The sequence below is a fragment of the Lampetra planeri genome, chromosome 29 (genome assembly GCF_965212315.1).
Source record: "Lampetra planeri chromosome 29, kcLamPlan1.2.h2, whole genome shotgun sequence".
NCBI lineage: Eukaryota > Metazoa > Chordata > Hyperoartia > Petromyzontiformes > Petromyzontidae > Lampetra > Lampetra planeri.
The window spans coordinates 5655563-5679313 of record NC_136135.1 but is presented as its reverse complement, the minus strand read 5'-3'; the positions used below and the strand labels follow the sequence as shown (position 1 = coordinate 5679313).

At 46.7% G+C, this 23751-nt stretch overlaps 1 protein-coding gene across 1 annotated transcript in view; it reads left to right on the top strand.

Annotated features, from left to right (window-relative positions):
* The first annotated feature begins 459 nt into the window (after positions 1–459).
* The window catches only part of LOC144728500 (cell adhesion molecule DSCAM-like), a 197878-nt gene continuing 174586 nt past the window's right edge, over positions 460–23751 (top strand). Inside the window, 5 exon segments of the mRNA XM_078607988.1 lie at positions 460–480; positions 20288–20641; positions 20643–20759; positions 20762–20876; positions 20879–20956. Coding sequence (XP_078464114.1) covers positions 460–480; positions 20288–20641; positions 20643–20759; positions 20762–20876; positions 20879–20956 — 685 coding nt within the window.

Sequence of the window (23751 nt, the reverse complement as noted above, 5' to 3'; positions counted from 1 at the left end):
AGAGGTGGAAGTAGATGACCCTCTTCAAGACTTTCCAAGGAAATAACTGACTGAGATAGGATGGACATTTTAAGAAAAGTTTGAGTCCAGATGGCTGGAATTTACACTTACCCCAACATCTCCCCATGCTATCATCATCATGAAACTGTAATTAAACCATGTGACTAAAGGTAATTTGCAAGGGAGACCTGAATCACACATCCACTGAATATACATGTAAAATAAGACGAAATTACAGTCAAAATACATTACCCATCACAATACTCATAACAAAATAAAACAAATTGATGTGATGAACTTATCTTATAAGGCAATCACTGAGAGTATAGCACCAACATAACTTTCAAGGTCCAATATCAACTTTTGTTGCATTTAAAACACGTAACACGCAAACTTTATTCTGAAGTAAATCATGATTGCCAAAAATGTGTGGAGCGAGAATTGAAGCTATAAACCAACATGACTGCATGTGTCACCTTGGTGTGTGACATTCAACTCATCGCGATGTGAAAAATACAAAATTAAGTTCATACTTCTCACATGTACTCCCAAAACTGGGTATGAGCAAGGCTTTTCACCTGAGCCTCAAATGCATTTGATATACATTGTACCTTAATGTAAAGCCTTTATACTGGTAGGAACCACCTGGTTCCACCAGCTCACAGGGGAATATTGTGTCCGTCCGTCGTGCATCCAAAAATGGGAGGGGTGTGGCTGGGTGGAGAGGGGAAGGATGGGAGGGGCTGGGTGGGGAGGGGAGGGTGGGGAGGGGCTGGTCACCCCGTGGTGCCCTTATAAAACTCAACGGTTAACCTATTCACGCCGGCTTGTGCCCGCCCTCACAGTCGGCCATATTTGCGGAATACACCACGCCGCCGTTGACCCTGGCCATTGACCGAGCAACCCAACGTTCCTACCAGCTCCCTCCGCAGGAATGTGTAATTCTGGAAGTGTACCATATTTTTCTTCTTCTGGCAAATACTCACATTTCAAGGTGCCTCTTTTGTCCTCATTCTACCCCACTTAAAATACTTTATGCAACGGTGTTGACTGTGGACATTTCAAAGGTGAAATTAAATCAGCTGGGTTTTATTAATCATCTGACTACAGTCAGCAGTATTCCTTGAAGGGCTGCTTTTTTTACTTTGGTGTATGATCTGTAATCTCCCAAAATAGGTCACGCAAATACATGGCAATTATATAATTATAAATGAAACACCACTTTACTGCTACTCATATTTCATATTGCCCTCAGTGCATTCTTGGTCATTACCCTGTTGTCTAGTTGTTAGCTGCACACATTTTGTTACAATAATGCACAAATATCCAATTAACCTTTTTTTTTAAGGCACAGCACACATGTAGTATCAGTTCTACAAAAGACCTGTATTGCTCGTTGTAGCCTTGCATGCATTCTAAAAAATACGCGTTGTTATACAAATAAAAGTGGTAAAGACGCTGCCCTGAAATTGCATGCCCATGCCACTGGTGGTGGCAACTAAAACAGGTTTTTTTTTTATTTTACCAGGTAAGGCCCGCTGAGCTATATAGCGATTTTTTTCAGAAGCGACCTGGCCACAAATGATAGCTCAGCGAAGTGGCTTATCATGTGGAAATGTATAGCAGCAAAATACTCTAAAATGCATGTTTCTAAACATGGAGGGAAAAAGCCAAGGGACCCGGAGAAAAAATCCACATGACCACGGGAGAGCATGCAAACTCCCAAATATACAGCAGGGTTGGGATCGGAACCCACGACGTAGGTGCCTCCATGAGAGGGAGTTCTGTAAAGACACTCAGAGGAGCTAATATTGGCCTGCTCTTCCACAGCTATACAAGTACATTGTATAAAAGATATATAGACATGCCCCACGTGTACCCTTTAAAATGTTCGGCGCATTTGTTGATATGGACAATCACATGCATGTCAGCTTGACACGCACTCAAGCGACAAGTCACCCACGTTCGTGTGGTGAGGAGCAGTAGTGGCAGCAGCTGTTTGTTGTGCGGGGCAGTTTCCAGCCTGTGCTCCGTGATGAAGTGTTGTGTGCCTTCACGGAAGACGGAGTTTGATGCATTGCGCGGAATACGGCGACATATGTAACGCTGCTGCAGAAATTGAACATGCAATGTAATTGGTTTAATTGGAAGCACTGTTTCTAAATCTGATTGAAATCTTGTGAGCTGCTCAGCGTATTAATTCAGGAATTCAGTTGTGTATATTTTTTTGCAAAAGTGATTTATTGTTTTTCATGAGATCCCATATGCTTTCGAATGCCTTTATAACAATGAAATACTAAATTGATGCTGAAATAGAATAGTACATGCATATTCTCGTTTATGCTTTTGCCTTAAGGCTAACCTATTGATGGGCTCATAATTAATCAGATTACTAACTTGCATTTTGATTCCCATTATCATTTCCAATCCCATTATCTTTGCAAGCCGCTAAAAATATATCGGTATGGCTAATGCAACGACAACAACAATTCATCATGTTACAACAAAGGGTTGTATTGGAGCTAATCTCCAAGTAGCTGGGCTAACTTTTTTTTTTGCTACTTTCAGAATGACTGCAACAAGACAGAAAAGAAGAGTGACAGCCACGATTTGAGAGTTTTCTATATACACGCTTCTCTAATTCTTCCAAAAATATGTTGATTTAAAATGTATTAAGCCCTAAAGCTTTGTCTTTGGCACTAAGGAGTATAATCTAGGGCAATTATGGCCTATGGTAGCCGGATTGGGAGCTCAGCAGGGAGATGTCATCTGTATATTAAGCTGCATTTTCACAAACACCACTTGCTATTTCCACACTTCAACCCACACAATGCAAACACAAAGGAATTCACTTTGGTATGTTTGTTATATATATAAGAAACAGCCCATTTGTAACAGTTTTATTTCACCACAGCGAAATCAGAAATGGAAAGGCCAAGAGTAAAGTTTTCAAATTGAATGTCGAATTCGTAGTTGTACCGTTATTTACAAATCCAATGCAACAATTCCTATCCCGTTTGTTTCATTGCCGCAGCGAAATTATTCCATCATGATTAGAAACTCATCGTGTATTTCGATATTTTTTTCGTGGCGTCTAAAACGACGCATTATTATTGGTGTTGTGCATCATTACAGTCGTTTGTTATCTGCTGCACATTTTAAGTGAAACTTATGTACCACCGCTGCCATCTTGCCAGAAGTGCCTGGGAAATGGGTCGTGCATTTCAAGTGTCTATCGTGGTCAAATAAAGACGAGTAATACAGATGGGCGGAAGTGGTGCGAGCCTGTAATACAGCGCTGTGGAGGCAAGGGTTGGTGGATCAAGCAAATGATTGTGAAACTCCCTTCACCATGGGCATCGTGGAAGAGAAAACCCGTGGCTTACTAGGAGAAGGTAGTACAGCAAAGTGAACTAACCGCCATCAATTCTAGATTTGAAGTTTTCGTGACTGCAAGAATTCATACTCTTTGGTTTTTTCGGGAAAGTCACGTAGGTAAAAAATAAATAAATTATTAAACAACTCAATTAAATCACGACGTTTCGAAGGCAACACAAGCTTCCGTCTTCAGGTGGAACCGTTACAGTCAAAATCACTGTACTACAGTGTACTACAGTGATTTTCAATTGGTGACTTCCATGCTACAGTAATTTTGGCTACAGTGATTTTGGCTGTAACGGTTCCACCTGAAGACGGAGGCTTGTGTTGCCTCCGAAACGTCGTGATTAAATTTAGTTATTTTTTCATTTATTTATTTTTTACCTACGTGACTTTACCGAAAAAACCAAAGATGATAACCGCCATCAGGTTCCCATTTGTTCGGGGATAGAGCGTTGCCCTCTTACCGCACGTGGGTTTTCTCTGGGTGCTCCGGTTTCCTCCAACTTATATAATAATAAACACTGCTTCTTGTGTTTTGTTTTGCTGGCCTTCCCCACACCTCCTATTAGCACGCTTGGCTACGTACGGTGCGAAGGAAGTTCAACATATGTACTCATGAATTGGCCGAAAGCATTGTAACATAAAAACCTGATGCTGAACCGTTCCGAAAAAGAGTCCACTGATGCAGTGTGGCTTACCTGGATAAATAAGCGTACGAAAATGTTTTAATTTCGAATGGCGTATTTGTTGCGTATCAAACACTTAACGGAGCTGTGCACAACTACGAAAACACATTTTTCTGGGGGAAATGGCAAGATGTTAGGCATTATATGTGAATTGCACTTGCAGTCACAGCGTTGGGTAATCGTGATTCAGCTCTACAATTGACCTCTGCCTAGCATGGAAGTCACCAATTGAAATGCCCCTCACCTCCACAGTAACATTTTAAGGCTGTCAAGCATTACAATTTAGAGTGGACCATTTTTTTCCTCCATGTAGATAACGAATAAAGTGCGATGAATCCACATACATGGGACTGTTACCTCCATTCCACTTTGGTTGGCACCAGCTGTAACTTGTAATAAAGCAAAAAAAAGAACAACACCCGAGCCACATTATGCTGATGATGTTTTGGTAAGACCATTGTGTGTTTGTTTTCAAGTCTTGTAGCTGTTTCCTAACATTTTGGCTGACATTTCCAGTTTGGTTATTGCTCCCACTCACTATTTGCACACATTACTAAACTGGACCAAACCAGCGTGCAACCAGTTTCATTTTGCCCAAGCCGATGGCGCATAGCCATCGCTGTTTGTGACCTTGTTAAGCACGGTTAAAGTGCTCATTATTCAAGGATTACTCTCAATTAAAAAAAGAAATGGTTAGAAACAAGTAATTTAGATGTGGAAAGTTACTGTTCTACTGCAAAAGCATTTGTGCATGCAGTCGTTATCAAAACTCAGAAAAGATCATTACGGACGGAGCCGTGGTACAGTGGTAGGCGCACTGCACTCTGTACCGGTGACCTGAATGCATTCCCAGCCATGGCTATCATCAGTGGCGAGTGACATCTGAATCGGTTCTGAAACACAGATACTCTCTTTGCCAAGGCATACCGACCAGGCGAGTGAAGTATAATTAAACAACCCCCATATCCGACGTCAGAATCAGAATGTTGAGCTATACTGGAGAAAATCTGATGAGCTATCAAGCTCATTTTTTACAGATGTCCAGTAGTAGACATACACAAGGGAGGCCTTACTTTTGCAGTGGTTTGATTTAGGGCTATGAATTATTCTTATTTAATAGTTATAACATTAACGGTGGCGAGATGTTAACTTACTCGCTTGATTTGCAGGAGGTCGTGAGTTCAATCCCGACCCTGACGCCTCTATATTTGTAGTTTTCAAGCCGCTCTCCCCGTGGTCACGTGGATTAATCTCCGGGTTCTCCTTTTTTTCCCCCTTTGCATTTAGAAAAACATGCGTTTAGAGTATTTGTCTGTAATAAATGTCCACACGATGATAAGCCACTTCGTTGAGATATCATTTGTGGCCAGTTCGCTTCTGAAAAAGAGCTATAGAGCTCAGTGGGCCCTGCCTAGAAGAAAAAAAACATTCAGGAAATTCACAAGAGTGAATTGAATGTGGTGGAAAATATGTATTGTACTTCGATATGGCAAGCTTTTCTGACGGGGCGGTGGGGGGCTGCTATTAAACTGCACTGTATAACTGTAATAGAACTGGCTGGTCTGACCAGCTGTGGAATCAATCATGCCTAACAAACTATACAGGGGAGAGACGTACTCGTTGGTGAAAATGTGGGAGTACAATGTGTCTCTAGGAAGTAAAATTTCACGGAAACCTATTGAGAAACTACAGACTGCGTTAACTGCAATGATACGCAGGAAACAAAAAGAAGGTACAATTCCGAAAAAATATAGTTTGCACAGCTAAGGAAAACGTAGGCACATGCCACAATATGTGCACTCACCTTTCGTTGTTGCGTCATTTGAATAATAGCTTTAAGACAAACAAGAGTAGGTCCTTCTTCAATCATTCGTATCCCAGCATAAGTATATTTTACATGAAGTGACTTCATACTTGAATTTGTTGACTCTGCGGTTTACCCAGTTTCGTATATATTGTGTCTTAGTGGCAAGCAGCCATTGTATGAATTCATTTATGCAAAACGCTGAATTTAAAAACCGGAAACCCGTTCATGAATTAATATTACAGACAAAAAGTATTGAAGCAAAGCACTATTAAACACACGCACTTGGTGTATTGGTTTTTGTTGAAGAACTTAAATGAAATAAGGGCAAAAATAAATGGAGACCTTCTTCACCTTGTCCTCTGATCTGTAACTGTATCGCTCTCTATCAACTATTTTATTTACATTCATGTCCTTTAGCCTCAAAGCCCTCCCCCTCACCTCCCCCCATCTGAAAATACCCTAATCCCTTCCTCTCTTGATCCCAAGATAAACATCCCCTCTCCTCGGTTTTATAACAAGCACCTTGAGGTACAATCACACTCAGATGCCATGATCAAAATGTATTGTATTGTGTACATTAAACCCAGTTCCTAAGCTTGCCTGTTCCTATGTTTCATAACATTAAGCCCTCTTTACCTATGACCAGAAGAGAGACCGGGAAGGCTCATGGAGGGCTGCAGGGCCAGATTTTGGGTAGGGTAGTGGCACAAATAGGATTTTTTTCAGGGCCCAAAACTCCAGAGGGGCCCATGAAAAAAACAGACTGTTTACATGTATAATTAAGTCAAGTAAGACTAGTTTTTCAAACAGTTGTTTTAATGTGAACAAAATAACCACTACAAATTAAGCAATACTACCTCTATTAATAGCTGTTTTATAAGCTCATTTTAAATTGATCTGCCAGATTTCTCCATCTGATGTTAAAAAAAGCCTCGGAATATTGCGCTCACGCTGTAGAAGATCACTCTCCAAGTAGAGCTTGCAGGCCTAGTAACACAACCAAGACAGCAGTGCGAAAAAACTCCGGTAAATGTTTGTCTGTGTCTTTATTTGTGTCTGTAGGGGTTGCATAACGTTGTGTGGAATCGTCTTGGCCTGTTAGTCTGGATAAAGCTCAATTCAAGTCTTCTCAGCCGCAGTTATGCCCTGTCTTCTTTGTGCTTCAGAAAACTGGACCCACTGAAGGAACATTTTCATGGGTTTAAAACATTCAAGCCGGCCTGCCTACGATCCATCCTGGGTTGAACCAGGTTGCATTGTCTGAGGAGTTGGCAGATCCTTAAAATGTCAGGACACAGCCCAATCGGTGAGCTCCTCCATGAGACAAGGTTGTATTGGCTGGGTCATGTAGCCCAAATACCCACCGACCGAAGAGATGAGCTGATGTGATACCAGAGGATCTGAAGCTGAGTGGACTTGCCGAGGACTGGTACCAGCGGTGTTAAGATCGGCTGCTGGGAATTTGGAGGCAGTCGCCCTCCAGGAACAACGGAGGGCATCGGAACGATTCTCAAAACAACAAGCGAAGCTGGATGCCTAAAATGCAGGAAGTTAGTGCAGTAGGGGGCACAGGTGGCGCATCTGCCAGTAATATGTCAGTCAACGCATGGCACCGGGGTCTGTCCCATGACCTCCTGCCAGCGAGCCTTCGACACTTCAGATGGCGTCAAAGTGCACCTAGCCTGGCACAAGCACTGTAGTGATGTCACTGCCACAAAGTGGCAAATGGCGGCTGTTATCTGTATCTCTAATCTTAGGTTTTTTAGGTAAAGTCACGTAGGTAAAAATTAAAATTAAAGTTAATAAAAGTAATAATATAAATAAAATAATAAATCACGACGTTTCGGAGGCAACACAAGTCTCCGTCATCAGGTGGGACCGTCACAGCTAAATTTACTGTATCAAGTGTATTATTACTTTTATTAATTTTAATTTTATTTTTTACCTACGTGACTTTACCGAAAAAACCTAAGATTATGATTCCTAGCAGTCACGAAAGCTTCAAATCTAGAGTCTGTATCTCTGTTTGTGGAAGCAGAGGGGAAGCGGTGGCATAGTGATTAGCGTGTTGTGCTACAAACCTGGCCTCCCGAGTTCAATTCCCGCTCACGGTCAATACCAGTGACGATTATTTTATCCGGTCTTGGGCCTCCCCTAGGTCGACTCAACCTCGCCACTCGGGAGACAAGTTGCTTTACATGGTGATGGTCACCCAATCGCCTCTTGTGCTATGCTGGCCTTCAGAGGTGCTTCCTTACAGCACTTGCCCAACAGTTTGTTAAGGCTATACGGGGAGTCTTTGTCTTTGTTTGCAGAGAGGAAGAGAAGATGGGGTGGGGTCTCTTCTGCGATGGAGTGCTGGGGACAATTATACCTAAATCCAGCCTGGGAAAATGTCTGGCATTGCTTCAATATACATACACTTTGTGAAACATCCATTCTCAAAGCCGCGTTACATGTTATTTACTATTAATGTAGGGCTTTCGTTTTTTATTCGAGTTATTTTCTTCCAAAAATAAATACCGTTTTGTAGTTTTTGTTGTTGTATCAACAGCATTATAAACGTCTCAAACACAGCGTTCTAAACGTCTCAAACACACAGCGTTATAAACGTCTCAACACACAATAAAGTGGGAAGCATGGTGGATGTGTACATGTCCACAAACCTAAAAAGCATCAAACATAAGTGCAGTTTCTTGTTTGCGGTGAAAAATAAATTAATAAAAAAAACACCCACACGCAACGACTGTATTATGCCAACATTCAATCCTGAAAATCCATGCTATAACCTTCAATGTCCTTATCCAACTCCAGTTGTTATTTTCCAGTAGTCACCACACGGCTTGAAGTCCCAGCTTGTAGATGCCAGATTTAATCACACTCATCCGGTTGGTTCAAGTATTCTGGGATGGTTCGCAGTGAGTCCTAAGCCTGACTGTTTTTTGTTGTGTTCTTATGACCTCATTTTGCCAGGCCTACATTTTTTTGAAGTCCAGTCAAACTCAAATGATGAATATGTCCAGATCGTCTCATTCTATTTTTCATAGTGGCTGAGATATTGGGTTTCTTTTCGATTTAAAGCTTTCTTGACTGCAGGGATTCATATTCTTGGATCTTTCGGTAAAGTCACGTATAAGGGAAATAATAAAATAATAATAAATATCTCATAAAAAATTCTCACGACGTTTCGGCCACAACACAAGCAGCCGTCCTGTCTTTCCGACAGCTCTGTTTTTCACCTGAGGACGGCTGCTTGTGTTGTAGCCGAAACGTCGTGAGCATTCTATTATGTTTTATTTTTATTATTTTATTATTTCCCTTCTACATGACTTTACGGAAAGATCCAAGAATATTGGGTTTCTCGTCACTTTCTTTGCCGAATACTTGAATTACCTACTCTGTGTATTATGTATCATTATATACTGACCTGTCTATACGGCCTTTCGTTAATTGTGAGCGTTTGCAGGTGGGGGAACAGTGGGCATCATGGTTATCGCACTCCGCCATGATCCCTGTGACCTGAATTAAATATGTGATCACAGCAAACACTAATTGGTAGTGATATCTTAACTGGCAACCCCGCCCTCCCCGCCCGCCTCAGCTAACCACATTGATCAGTGTGGTGAAGTATGCTTTAAACAAACCCTTACTAACACGGTTTTGTTTCACTTGCTTGCAACATCAACAATGCAATTTAAATCCCAATACGCACGCGATGACTACCGGCGAGATATTTCATGAATTCGCACACAAAGTGGTCGAATAATATCACATTTTTGGAGGCTATGGCTAAGGACTGACGGAAGCCGGCGTGCAAAACGAGTTTCCTCAATGAGACACTCAAAGTTGTGGAGCTATAAACAGAGTTGGCCCTCTTTGATTTCTGACCATTGTGCCTAGTGCTGTCTTGGAGCTCAATCGTTCTACATGCAATTCCCATTTGCTCTCATTATGCAAGGTGAATAAACATTCACCTTCAAACCAGAATATAGGGGTGGAAAGAGCAGAGCCTGAAGGAAGCCTTTGGATGATAACCCCTTGGTTGTAAAGTATTCTGAAAATGTTTTGGACTTTTACTTTAAAGCCATATTTATACTTTTACATGACAGGGTGTTGATCATTTGTTGCCAAGCCAATGTGAAAACAGCATCTTCAAAAAACTGCATTCAGTTCAGTTTTTACTCTTTCTTAACGGATGCTATAAATACCCATATGCACATTGTATGTGTCCATATGTTTGAATCATGCCATGTGTATGAGAACATTATTAATCTTTTTGTAAGAAAGCTTGGATATTTGCTTCCCATGATCATATCCCATGCTGATAACCTCTGTGCTGTTCTGTATATTTAATCTTCAGTATAGTCCCTCTGTGCCTAATTTGGCTGCAACTGTAGTCCTACTATATTAGCATAACTCGTTGTATATATGCCCATCATATGCTCTGCTTGTGGCATGCCCTTAATTATTTTTTTTATCTGGTTTTGTACAACACGGTGTGGTCTTGGGATGGGTATCCCCTTGGATTCAGCTGTGTAATATTTTGTGCTTTCTTTAATTTTGACAGAGCAGTTCATTGATGCCCCATACTTACATACAAACACACGCAAAGAAAATAAATAACTCCCCCTTATATCAATGTAGACCTCTGAGGCGAGTGTTGTTAGCGAACACCTATTAAGGCCGGAATAGTCCATGAGGGGGTCATGTGGCCAGCACTCCGCCACAAATGCCTTTGCATCTCCAGTGTCGATGTGTGTGCACCACATCAGGTCCTCCTGTGAGCCTTTGTCGACAGTAGGATAATCACTGAATAAGAATCTTTATTTATCCTGGAGAAATCAGATGAGCTATGAAGCTCTTTTACACGGATACCCACTGCCCCCCCTCCCCCACCCCTGGCACACACATATTCCCCATTTAGTAGTAGATACTGATGGGGGCAAGTACTGTCAGCGAGTATCTATGACTATACTTTATTCCCACCACAATCCCAGGTGACGTGAGTTAAATTTGCGGCCGTGCAATTATTGGAAAATTAGTTATCTGAACTCACTCTGGGTCTCCTGTAGGTTGACCCAGCCTAAAATTAAGATCAGGTACCATGCGTGAACATCAGAACTAAAGGAGACGAAGGTGGTTGGATGTAAGAGTATCAACATGTTCTTTCAACCCATTTAGATTTGAGATCTATAGTTGCGTATCTATTATTACGGAACATTTTTAGTCAGCAGCTATTTCCATGCACGGACAATCTGAATATAGCAGGGTAGGTATTACCTTTGATAACACATACAATTGGAATCAGTGGATTGACTACTCATATTGAAATAATGAAAAAACATGTTTATGCATGAAGTACATTTCAGCATTAAGATACAGGCTCCAAGTGTGTCGTGCATGGTTCAAGCGTGAACTGCCACACTTCAATAAAAGCAGCTCTTTAAAACTAAGAGAGTTAAAAATGTGATGAACATTCGAAAGCTCGTAGCAACAAACACAGGCTACCGCATTTTCAGAAGTACACGGTGAACTTTTACATGTTAATATTTGTCTGAGCACACTTTGTTTGAATATAGTATCAGCATTACACTGCGCACTCTATACCTACTGCATAAGTAATTCACTTTGGAAAATGTGTTTTTTTCTCTGAGTGGCATTCAAGTGTGTGCTTACAAAATCGTATCTCATACTCTTGCTCTTTTGATCTCACATTTTTTTGGAACGAATATGTTTCGGGCTGCGTCGGTTCCTTAGGCTTAGCTTGGGTGGGCAACGCCATGGTGGGAACTGCTGGAGAGTGGTGAGAGTGGGAATAAGGGAGGTATAGTTGGGGGTGAGGTTTGTGTACAGTGCAAGTATATAAGGCACCTTACAGTTCGTTGGGTTTATCGTTAATGCCTGGGTTCCACAGAGCCAAACTAAAACACCTGTAGAATTCATTTTCTTTGGGTCTTTCGGTAAAGTCACGTAGATAGGTTCAAAGAAAATAACTAAAAAATAACAAAAAACTACGTTTCGATCACAGCACAAACGATCGTCATCAGGAGGAAAACATAGGGAGGAAGCTGCTGCAGCTTTAAGTCAAGATTTAACTTGTAGAATTAATTCTTAGAGCCCCGTGTTAATTTCCAACACTGGGAGAACGAGACTAAAACACCTTTGGGATATTTTTAGGATTCCGTGGTAAAGTCCAAACTCCGAGAGCCAGATCAATGCATAATTCGAATTGACTAGCCTTTTGCCCGTCCAAGGACGGGTGTATTGCAGTAAATCTGAAACTTGCAAGCAAAAAGCAGACCGCGACGTGATATTCATTGCATCAATTCGTGTGCAATTTGTAAGGCCGCGGTGACACAGACTTATTTCATGTAAAGGTCATGACGTCCTTTTTACTTCGATGTCTCAACAGCGTTACGGAGATCGCGTGACGTGAGGGTTCTGCCTTTCTAGTGAGGGTTGTAACTTGACGCCGAGGAGGGAGGAGGAGGCGCCTCGCCCCCCCATGTGGAGTGACGTCACCCGCTGATTATTATTAATGGCGGGGGAGTGTCCATTTGGAGGACGTCACTTGCTCATGATTATTAATTAGGGGGGGCGGGGGTTCTCCATGCAGAGTGACGTCACCCACTCATGATTATTGAGAGGCGGGTCCATGTGGATTACGTAACCTGGGCTGGTCGACGTGGTGTGACGTCACGCGCGTTACACACTGACATTCTTGGGTAAACATAGTAGTATATATGGTTTTATTGTTAATGCCCAAACTACGATGAGCTGGAAGCAGGACGTTTTACAAATCTTAGGATGCCTTTAAATAACTTATTTGATTATACTTCACTGGCAGTTGTGCACAAGCACAAATAGCAAAACAAACTCAACACAATCATCACTACTAACACTGCCTTAACAAACGAGTATATAATAGGTGACCTTTCCAGCAATGTTCCTTCTCATGGCACGTAAAACGCGAGGCCAGAGAGGTCAAGACACCTTTAGATTCTTAGGGGTCAATTTCAACGCCTGAGGCTCATAGACAACTCCAAGATTGCCATAGACATGGATAAAGGCATAATATAGCGTATGCTCTGTTTCCGTTTCAGTAATGATATATAAATAAAGGCGTAGGTACCCATATTGAACTTCACCGACATAGTATGGTCGTTTCATTAGAAGACATTGATTTCATATTTTGTAAAATAGGAAAGTTATTTTTTTAATGCCACATTGGGTTTCGTTTTTTTTTTGTTTAAAGAAGGGATGGTGGAGTTTATTTGAAGTGTTGATTGAAGTTTAGTCGTATCAACATATTGGAAATGTAAGATCAGAGTGTAAGTTGTGGATGGTATGCCATTTTTGTGCTTGGCTGCTGATTCGAGGCAATATCCAGTTTTGTAGAAAGACACCCTCATCATTATCATCGTAGTACTACGACCGCTGGTTTATTAAAAGATCGTGTCCAGACATCTCACTTAAAAAGTCTAGACAAAAAAGCAACACATGCCATGCGTAATCCATCCCAAAGCAGAAAAACAATCTCGTCTCTAAAATGCAAGTTTGTTTTTGAGAGAGGATGTGGCCTGACCTGGGAAGCATAACAAATGATTTAATGAAGAGAGAGAAAGTTGATAGCCAGCGCTTAACAACCATCCGCAAGTCACAGAGCAAAATACATTGAGCAAACACCGAAGAGTGCGTTGCTGTGCACGTTTGGACAAAGCGAACAGAGAGAGAGAGCGCGCGTGAGAGAGCGAGAGACTGGGGGGGGAGGGGGGGATTGTACGCCATTAATCAGCCATCGATTGTGGTGAATGCATGAACCTGGAGATGCGGCCGAGGTATCGAGATGTGCCAAACGGCACCGCTAAACCTGATATTTATGGTAGATTCCCCTGAACAAGTGCTGTCGCCGAATGACTCATGAATTCAACCAAAATTAATGGTGTACTGTAATGTATTACACAATATTGGTCATTGTTTATGCTTTCCAACGACAGCTGACGGTTCTGAGACATCCGTAACATGGGGTCATGGCAACTGTCATGAAGATGATCCCATGTAAATAACATTTTAATTTAAAGTAGTGTTCTTATTATGAACCTACGTTAAACAAAACTTAGTTAATCGGGTTGCACAAAACTTTGTGGCAACAAAAAAATCTGTGCTAAATGTTACGAGCCTTCACCTCGTGTTGGTGACATCAAAATTCACGTGGGCGCACAACCTTATGACATCATGACACGTGACATTATGTTGCGACGTCATGTTACGTGTGACGTCTGCCCTTTATTCAGCTCAACATTTAAGATTATCCGTCATTATCAGCAATAATCGATCCACTGTTTGGTGAATACACACACACACAAGCTGTCACCATCTCGCACGTCCCAGCTATGTAACAACAGCAGCCGCCATTCACCACTAAGTGGCAGTGACATCACCACGGCGCTTGTGCCAGGCTAGGTGCACGTTGAGGCCACGTTAAGTGTGGAAGGCTCGTCGGCAGGTCACGGGACAGACTCAGATGCCATGAGATGACTGGCAGATGCTACACCTGCACTCCTCACTGTGCCAACTGCTATGGGGCCGTCCATAAATGACGTCACGTACCTAGGGGGGGGGGGTCAGATATTTGTGACGATGTGTGACGGGGGGGGGGGGGTTTGAGAAATGTGACGTCACATCAAAATTCGCATCCTTAAATAATATAGACAACACGTTCTACTTAATTAAATAGACGTTTTTATAAATTTGTATCCTACAACATCAGACCGCCTTTGTATCCCAAGTGGCAATGTTAACACCGCACCAGGTACTCATTTGAGGCTGTCTCAATTTAGGGGAGGGCCCAGGACTGGTTCAGATAATCGTCACTGGCATTGACCGTGAGCGGGAATCGAACTCGATCCGCCAGGTTTGTAGAGCGGCGCGCTAACCACTATTCCACCGCTCCCCCTCTGCTTACACGGACAAAACAAAGGCAACTATCCCCCCGTATAGCCTCAACAGACCGTTGGGGCAAGTGCTGTTAACGAATAGCGCCTATGAAGGCCGGAACGGCACACGAGGGGGTAGGTGGGCAGCACCACGCTCGGCCGCCTTTGTCTCCCCAGGGGCGATGTTTACACATCGCACTAGTTACTAATTTGAGGCTGAGTCGACCAGACGCACACATATAGACAACAACAACAACAGCTGCCATTTGCCACTAAGTGGCGGTGACGTCACAGTGCTTGTGCCAGGCTATGTGCACTTGGAGGCCATGTGAAATGTGGAAGGCTCGCTGGCAGGAGGTTGAGTCTACCTAGGGCAGACTCAGGACCGGATCACACAGTCGTCACTGGAGTTGTCTGTGAGTGGGAATCGGGGCAAGTGCTGCTAGCGAGCACCGATGAAAGCCAGAATGGCACGCAATGGGATGGGCAGTCAGCACCACGCCCGAGCGCCTTCGTCTTCCGAGTGGCGATGTTTACACACCGCACCAGGTACTCATTTGAGGCTGAGTCGACCTAGGGGAGGCCCAGGACCAGCTCAGATAATCGTCACTGGGTGTTGGCCGTGAGCAGAAATCGAACTCTGGTCGCCGGATTTGTAGCGCAGCGCAGCGCTAACCACCTACTATCCCCACGTAGCACACCTGCATGAGCCGTTTTCATTGTTTTCATTGTTTCACCTCCGAAATCGACGTTCTCTCGAGGGCGTTCCCTCCTGTGGCTTGACAGTCATTGTTCTTACCCACCTGCTGTCATCCCTTCGGGCAATGTGTCCTGCCAAAGACCCTAACCTTTCCTGATGTGTTCAATATGCATTCTCGAATCTGTTTATTCGCATCTGTAAATGATGACAAGCACCCCATCACGACGCACAAAATCGTCTCATTCGCTCAGTTTACCGATTGGGATTTAAGACAGGATGACCACAGTATAGTTCTTCAGAAATTAGTGGTTTTGCATAACGCTGAAGGCTGAGAGAGCTGTGCACATTTCTGTGGGTTGTTGAAACAATCAATTTGTTCCTAATCTCTCAATACAACTGCAAGTGTACACATCTTCATAGTTTTGTTTGCACTTTCCAGTTTTTTTTCCGTATTTTTCATTCATGTTCATGTTTCCGATTGATACATAATTGCGGGCAGTGCAAATTAATGAATAAAAAAAAGAATAATTCCGAGAACAAATTAATTTTGGATAAGTTGTTTAAGAATTCATGCATATGCATGCTTTTTCTTGTTTATAAAACGTGCGGGAAACGTTTCTCTTTGTCTTCTTGGTTCTTTCGGAAAAGTCACGTAAAATGAAAAAAAAAACATAAAATAATTATCACGACTTTTCGGCCACAACGCAAGCAGACGGTGGCCGAAACGTCGTGAGAATTATTTTATTACGTTTTTTATTTCCATTCTACGTGACTTTACCGAAAGAACCAAGAAGATGAATCCCTGCAGTCACGAAAGCTTTAAATTGAAGTTTCTCTTTGTGTTGTTGTTGTTGTTGATGTTGTTGTTTCCGCCAAGCATGCCGTCTGCTTCAATGTTCACATCTCTCTTCAAAATCCTGTCTCTAAACCTAGCCTAGAGTTGTTGCTGGGTCGTGTGCTGGTGGTGGATGGAAGTGGCTGCTAGAGGTGGCGGTGGTGGTGGTGGTGGTGTAGGCGGTTGTAACGGCGCCCCGTGTCGTGGGAGGAAGGATTGTTCGGGGTATGAGAGAGAGAAAGAGGTGTTGGAGAAAGGTTGGGGAGGGCTGCTGCTGCGCTTGACACTTTTTAGCATCCAAAATCCCAGGCACGTGCCTCGCTGTGGGCGTGGGGACGCTGTGCACGCGCCTGAGGCCACGCGTGTCACCACCGCAGCACCCCGACACCCCCCACCACCACGCTACCCCGATACGTCTCCCACACTACCCCCACTCGTCTCCCAAACTACCCCCACTCGTCTCCCACACTACCCCGATACGTCTCCCACACTACCCCCACTCGTCTCCCACACTACCCCCACACGTCTCCCACACTACCCCCACTCGTCTCCCACACTACCCAGACACGTCTCCCACACTACCCCTACACGTCTCCCACACTACCCCAACACGTCTCCCACACTACCCCCACACGTCTCCCACACTACCCCCACACGCCTCCCACACTACCCCTACACGTCTCCCACACTACCCCAACACGTCTCCCACACTACCCCCACACGTCTCCCACACTACCCCCATACGTCTCCCACACTACCCCAACACGTCTCCCACACTACCCCCACACGTCTCCCACACTACCCCAACACGTCTCCCACACTACCCCAACACGTCTCCCACACTACCCCTACATGTCTCCAACACTACCCCCACACGTCTCCCACACTACCCCCACACGTCTCCCACACTACCCCTACACGTCTCCCACACTACCCCCACACTACCCCGACACGTCTCCCACACTACCCCCACACGTCTCCCACACTACCCCTACACGACTCCCACACTACCCCCACACGTCTCCCACACTACCCCTACACGTCTCCCACACTACCCCCACACTACCCCCACACGTCTCCCACACTACCCCCACACGTCTCCCACACTACCCCTACACGACTCCCACACTACCCCCACACGTCTCCCACACTTCCCCAACACGTCCCCCACACTACCCCTACACTACTCCCACACTACCCCTACACGTCTCCCACACTACTCCAACACGTCCCCCACACTACCCCCACACGTCTCCCACACTACCCCCACACTACCCCAACACGTCCCCCACACTACCCCTACACGTCTCCCACACTACCCCCACACTACCCCGACACGTCTCCCACACTACCCCGACACGTCTCCCACACTACCCCAACACGTCTCCCACACTACCCCAACACGTCCCCCACACTACCCCTACACGTCTCCCACACTACCCCTACACTACTCCCACACTACCCCTACACGTCTCCCACACTACCCCAACACGTCCCCCACACTACCCCCACACGTCTCCCACACTACCCCCACACGTCTCCCACACTACCCCAACACGTCCCCCACACTACCCCTACACGTCTCCCACACTAACCCCACACTACCCCAACACGTCTCCCACACTACCCCCACACGTCTCCCACACTACCCCCACACGTCTCCCACACTACCCCCACACGTCTCCCACACTACCCCCACACGTCTCCCACACTACCCCGACACGTCTCCCACACGTCTCCCACACTACCCCGACACGTCTCCCACACTACCCCGACACGTCTCCCACACTACCCCCACACGTCTCCCACACTACCCCAACACATCCCCCACACTACCCCCACACGTCTCCCACACTACCCCCACACGTCTCCCACACTACCCCAACACGTCTCCCACACTACCCCGACAAGCCTCCCACACTACCCCGACACGTCTCCCACACTACCCCCACATGTCTCCCACACTACCGCTACATGTCTCCCACACTACCCAGACATGTCTCCCACACTACCCCCACACGTCCCCCACACTACCCCTACATGTCTCCCACACTACCCCTACAAGTCTCCAACACTACCCCTACACTTCTCCCACACTACCCCTACATGTCTCCCACACTACCCAGACATGTCTCCCACACTACCCCCACACGTCCCCCACACTACCCCTACATGTTTCCCACACTACCCCTACATGTCTCCCACACTACCCCCACACGTCTCCAACACTACCCCTACACGTCTCCCACACTACCCCTACATGTCTCCCACACTACCCAGACATGTCTCCCACACTACCCCCACACGTCCCCCACACTACCCCCACACGTCTCCCACACTACCCCAACACGTCTCCCACACTACCCCTACACGTCTCCCACACCACCCCCACACGTCTCCCACGCTACCCCTCCACGTCTCCCACGCTACCCCGACACGTCTCCTACACTACCCCGACACATCTCCCACGCTACCCCTCCACGTCTCCCACGCTACCCCTCCACGTCTCCCACGCTACCCCTCCACGTCTCCCACGCTACCCCGACACGTCTCCTACACTACCCCGACACGTCTCCCACGCTACCCCTCCACGTCTCCCATGCTACCCCGACACGTCTCCCACGCTACCCCTACACGTCTCCCGCACTACCTCTACACGTCTCCCACACTACCCAGAAACGTCTCCCACACTACCCCTACACGTCTCCGACACTACCCCGACACGTCCCCCACACTACCCCCACACGTCTCCCACACTACCCCAACACGTCTCCCACACTACCCCCACACGTCTCCCACACTACCCCTACACGTCTCCCACACTACCCCTACACGTCTCCTACACTACCCCGACACGTCCCCCACACTACCCCCACACGTCTCCCACACTACCCCAACACGTCTCCCACACTACCCCTACACGTCTCCCACACTACCCCGACACGTCTCCCACACTACCCCTACACGTCTCCTACACTACCCAGACACGTCTCCCACGCTACCCCTCCACGTCTCCCACGCTACCCAGACACGTCTCCCACACTACCCCTACACGTCTCCTACACTACCCCGACACGTCTCCCACGCTACCCCTCCACGTCTCCCACGCTACCCAGACATGTCTCCCACACTACCCCCAGACTACCCCCACACTACCCCAACACGTCTCCCACACTACCCCCACACGTCTCCCACACTACCCCCACATGTCCCCCACACTACCCCGACACGTCTCCCACGCTACCCCTCCACGTCTCCCACACTACCCCTACACGTCTCCCACACTACCCCCACACGCCTCCCACACTACCCCAACACGTCTCCCACACTACCCCCACACGCCTCACACACTACCCCAACACGTCTCCCACACTACCCCCACACGTCTCCCACACTACCCCCACACGCCTCCCACACTACCCCGACACGTCTCCCACACTACCCCCACACGTCTCCCACACTACCCCCACATGTCCCCCACACTACCCCGACACGTCTCCCACGCTACCCCTCCACGTCTCCCACACTACCCCCACACGTCTCCCACACTACCCCCACACGCCTCCCACACTACCCCCACACGTCTCCCACACTACCCCCACACGTCTCCCACACTACCCCAACACGTCTCCCACACTACCCCCACACGCCTCCCACACTATCCCAACACGTCTCCCACACTACCCCCACACGTCTCCCACACTACCCCCACACGCCTCCCACACTACCCCTACACGCCTCCCACACTACCCCAACACGTCTCCCACACTACCCCCACACGTCTCCCACACTACCCCAACACGTCTCCCACACTACCCCTACACGTCTCCCACACTACCCCAACACGTCTCCCACACTACCCCTACACGTCTTCCACACTACCCCTACACGTCTCCCACACTACTCCAACACGACCCGACAAATCCACCGCACTACCCCAAGACATCCATCACCTCCCCACACTGCTCATCTCCATTTCTTATACTGTGCTTCTTCCTCTTATACTCCAACCCCCTCTCTCCCCTGTCCCATAAACACGAATCCCCCCCACCCCCTCCTCGCACCTCCCACCCAACTAATCCTCGTAGCCGGCACAGGTCACTCCCCGAATACACGCTGGTTGTCATCAGCAGCAGCAGCAACAGCAGCATCATCATCTTGAAGCAGCGCTCGCGCGCACAGAAGGGGAACCGAGCAGAGGTGTTCATGGTAGCAGTAGCGTGAGACGCAACTCAGCGCACTCACGCACTTCTCGCACGCACGCACGCGGTTACCAACGAGCGTGCGCACGCGCGCGCGCGTGAGCGTTTACGTATGTATCGCGCTCTCAAATGTTTTATTATTACTACTAAACACGAGTGACGTAGTTGCCATTACCGTCGCCCCGTGGGGTCCCGCCTTGGCACACACAGTTACACACACACACACGGAGGCGCGCTCTCACCCACACACACACACGCAGGAGTACACGCGCGCGTTCAGGCAGCGCACGCGATCGCACCGCACGGAAGAGACCAGGAGCGGAGAGAGACATCACACGCGCGCTCCCAGCCCGAGCAGCGTATGGCATGTGGCTCGTCAGCGTCCTCCTTCTCTGCCCAGTCCTAACCGGTGGGTTCGCATGCAAGCCACCACCACTCGTTGTTACTTTTTGTTGTTGTTGTTGTTGTTGCCGCTGCTGCTGACGCTAATCCAACTGATGTAAAAAAAAAAACTCGTGCGTAAACGGCGAAGATGGATCCGTGGGTTTCCTTGCGTGCGCTAAGCGTGTGAAGGGCGCTGTTTGTGAAGCGCTCCAGTCGGTTGGCACCAGAGCCCGTCCGCAGTTTTAACGCACATTTTGTTGTTGTTGTTGTTGTATATGTGAAGCGAGTACTTGACACAAAGGAGGTAATTGGACGTGGCAATTGGCGATACGCGCGTATCGTTCCAGTACTTGCCATCGTGAGTACTTTCTCTTGTCAGTTCTCGCCGAGTCTAACGCACTTAAAGGTTGCACATTGCGCACGAACACGAACGTCGAGGCAGTGAAATATGTTTCGGTAATACTTTTGGAAGAGGGGGGGGGGGCGGTGGAAACACCCAGCTGTGAAGCATGCGCGTGTGGTCGTCACGTTGAATTCGCTGCTAAAGTTGATAGAACGTTTGATGGGATTGAATTGCCTTCCATTACATTGTCTTGAACCAACCTTTGGAGCGTCTGAGTTGCAGTTTGTTTCAAATGGGGGGGGGGGGGGGCTGCGGGTGTGTTTTTCTCTCTCTCCCAGTTCAGTTGTATATAAGCGCACAGTATCGCTATTCTTATTATTGTCGATTTATAATCGAATATAATAGCCACGCTCCCGTTGGGTGTCCGCACGTGCGCTTGAAACCGCTGCACTCCTCTGCAACCGCTCGCACCGCCTAATTACGTAGTGGCACGATCGCCACGCTGCCTGCGATGCATTTATTTTTATGCGCTATTCACACCGCCGTTATAATTGAAGCTGAACGTGCGAAAATTCAAGACACGCAACTCGAGGGAGACGCCAGTGCACGCGTAGAGGGAAAGTTTTTAGTGTGTGTGTGTGTGTTGCCGTTGCTTATTATTGGATCATTACAAGTATAATCTATGATTCAGAACACATGTGCCTGACAATGTTTTTTTTTTAACAGCCCATTGCGCATAGGCGAGAGAGCGCCCCCCCCACACTCCACCCCCCGTCAAATCCGATGCGAGCGCCGCTTCGCAATGGAAATGCGTACAAAGTGCGCACCGCATCTCATTACGCATATCGCTAAAGTTTGAAGCAACGCGCCGCTATTTGCACGCGCGCGCGCGCCGCTGTTCGCCCGCCTTGTCCGTCTTCCCAGCTGACGCCGATCCATCGTCCCTCGCAGTTCGTTTCCAATTATCGTGATACATGCGACAACACGGCGCTTTGTGTGGCTGTGCGCGCGCGTGCGTCTGATGTTCCGCCACCGGAATCCATAACGTTTAGGTCAGTAGGGACGTGCCATCAATTTTGTTTCTTGCCGAACAAATCATTTCCAATGAGCCGTGGGAAGGCCCCGATGCGCGCTTTTTAATATCGATTTTAGCGCAGTTTTTTTTTTACCTCTGCCAGCGAAAGCTCTCCTCACATCATCTCTAGAAAGCCGGGGCTAGGGTGGGTCGTTCTCCGTGTAATGTATTTGATCCCAACTGCGCCGCCCCGCAGATCCTCAAGGAATGGTTGTGTGTGCGTGCGTGTGTGTGGCGGAGGCGGCGGCGGCCGAATACAGCTGCGGTTTGCGTGCGCGCATCCATCTCAGGAACCGCAAAACACACACATTTTTTTTGACGGACACTTTCAGAACGTACAGCAGCGCGGTGGCCCTTTTTGTGTCGGAGAACTTTAAACGCGCCCCAAGCCCCCCGAAGACCTAATTAATTTTGTTCTGCTTGCGTCTGCCTCTGTACTTGAAACATGCAACGTTTCACGCGTAACATGTGGATATGATCAAAATAAAAAGCCGCAACACATTGCATTGCTATTGGGTGGGGGGCTCTGGCGGATACTGTTGCTGCTGCTGCTAATTGCTAGTTCTATTTTAATGTGCAGTGTGTAGCGTATGTTTCACCAAATGAGTTTTGCAGGAAATGTCTGCCTGAGCCATATTTATTGAGCGCACATTGCCGTGACTGCTACTCCACATGGCTGCGAATAAAGTGGTTCATTTGGCACGGACTTTCCAGCAATCTGAGATCAATAAAATTTAATCACTGATCCAGTTAAGGGACTTTACGTGGTTTTATTTATGGAACCCCACTGTTAAAGCGGAGCTTTATTTTATTACAGCAGATGGTCCCTTGGCCGGCCACCTTATTTTGAAACTGGCAGCAGTATTAGATTAACTGTTGGAAAATCCAAAATTGATAATTTCAGACCTCACACATATTTAAATAAATTACTACTCTGTATGAACAGTCAGCACAAGGACATAGCGCGCGTTCACATATCAGTAAACACAATACATATAAACGCGCGGGGTGCTGGATAGCCGAGTGGTCAGTATACCTCCTGCGATGTGGCATTTTTGCAAAAGACTTTGCAGGCAAATTCGACTCCCGCGAGTCTGTTCTGGGGACTATTGGCTGCGATAACGTAGACATTGAAGCTCATGTGGCCTAATCTGCAAGAGTAAGTCGCAGATTTTTGGAAACGTCCCCAAATTTAAACAAAAATCACGCACATTACTCTCAGATAAAGCACGGCTAATTGCAAATGATATTTGATCACATGCTTCTTTGGGTAAAGAGGTCGTGTTCATTTGCGAATTGCACTTCAAACAAACTAGAATTTAAGACATGTTCTTGGCCACGAACACCTACAGCAAGTTGGTATTTGAGTCTGGCATGCATCCTCTCTTCGGTTTACTCAGCC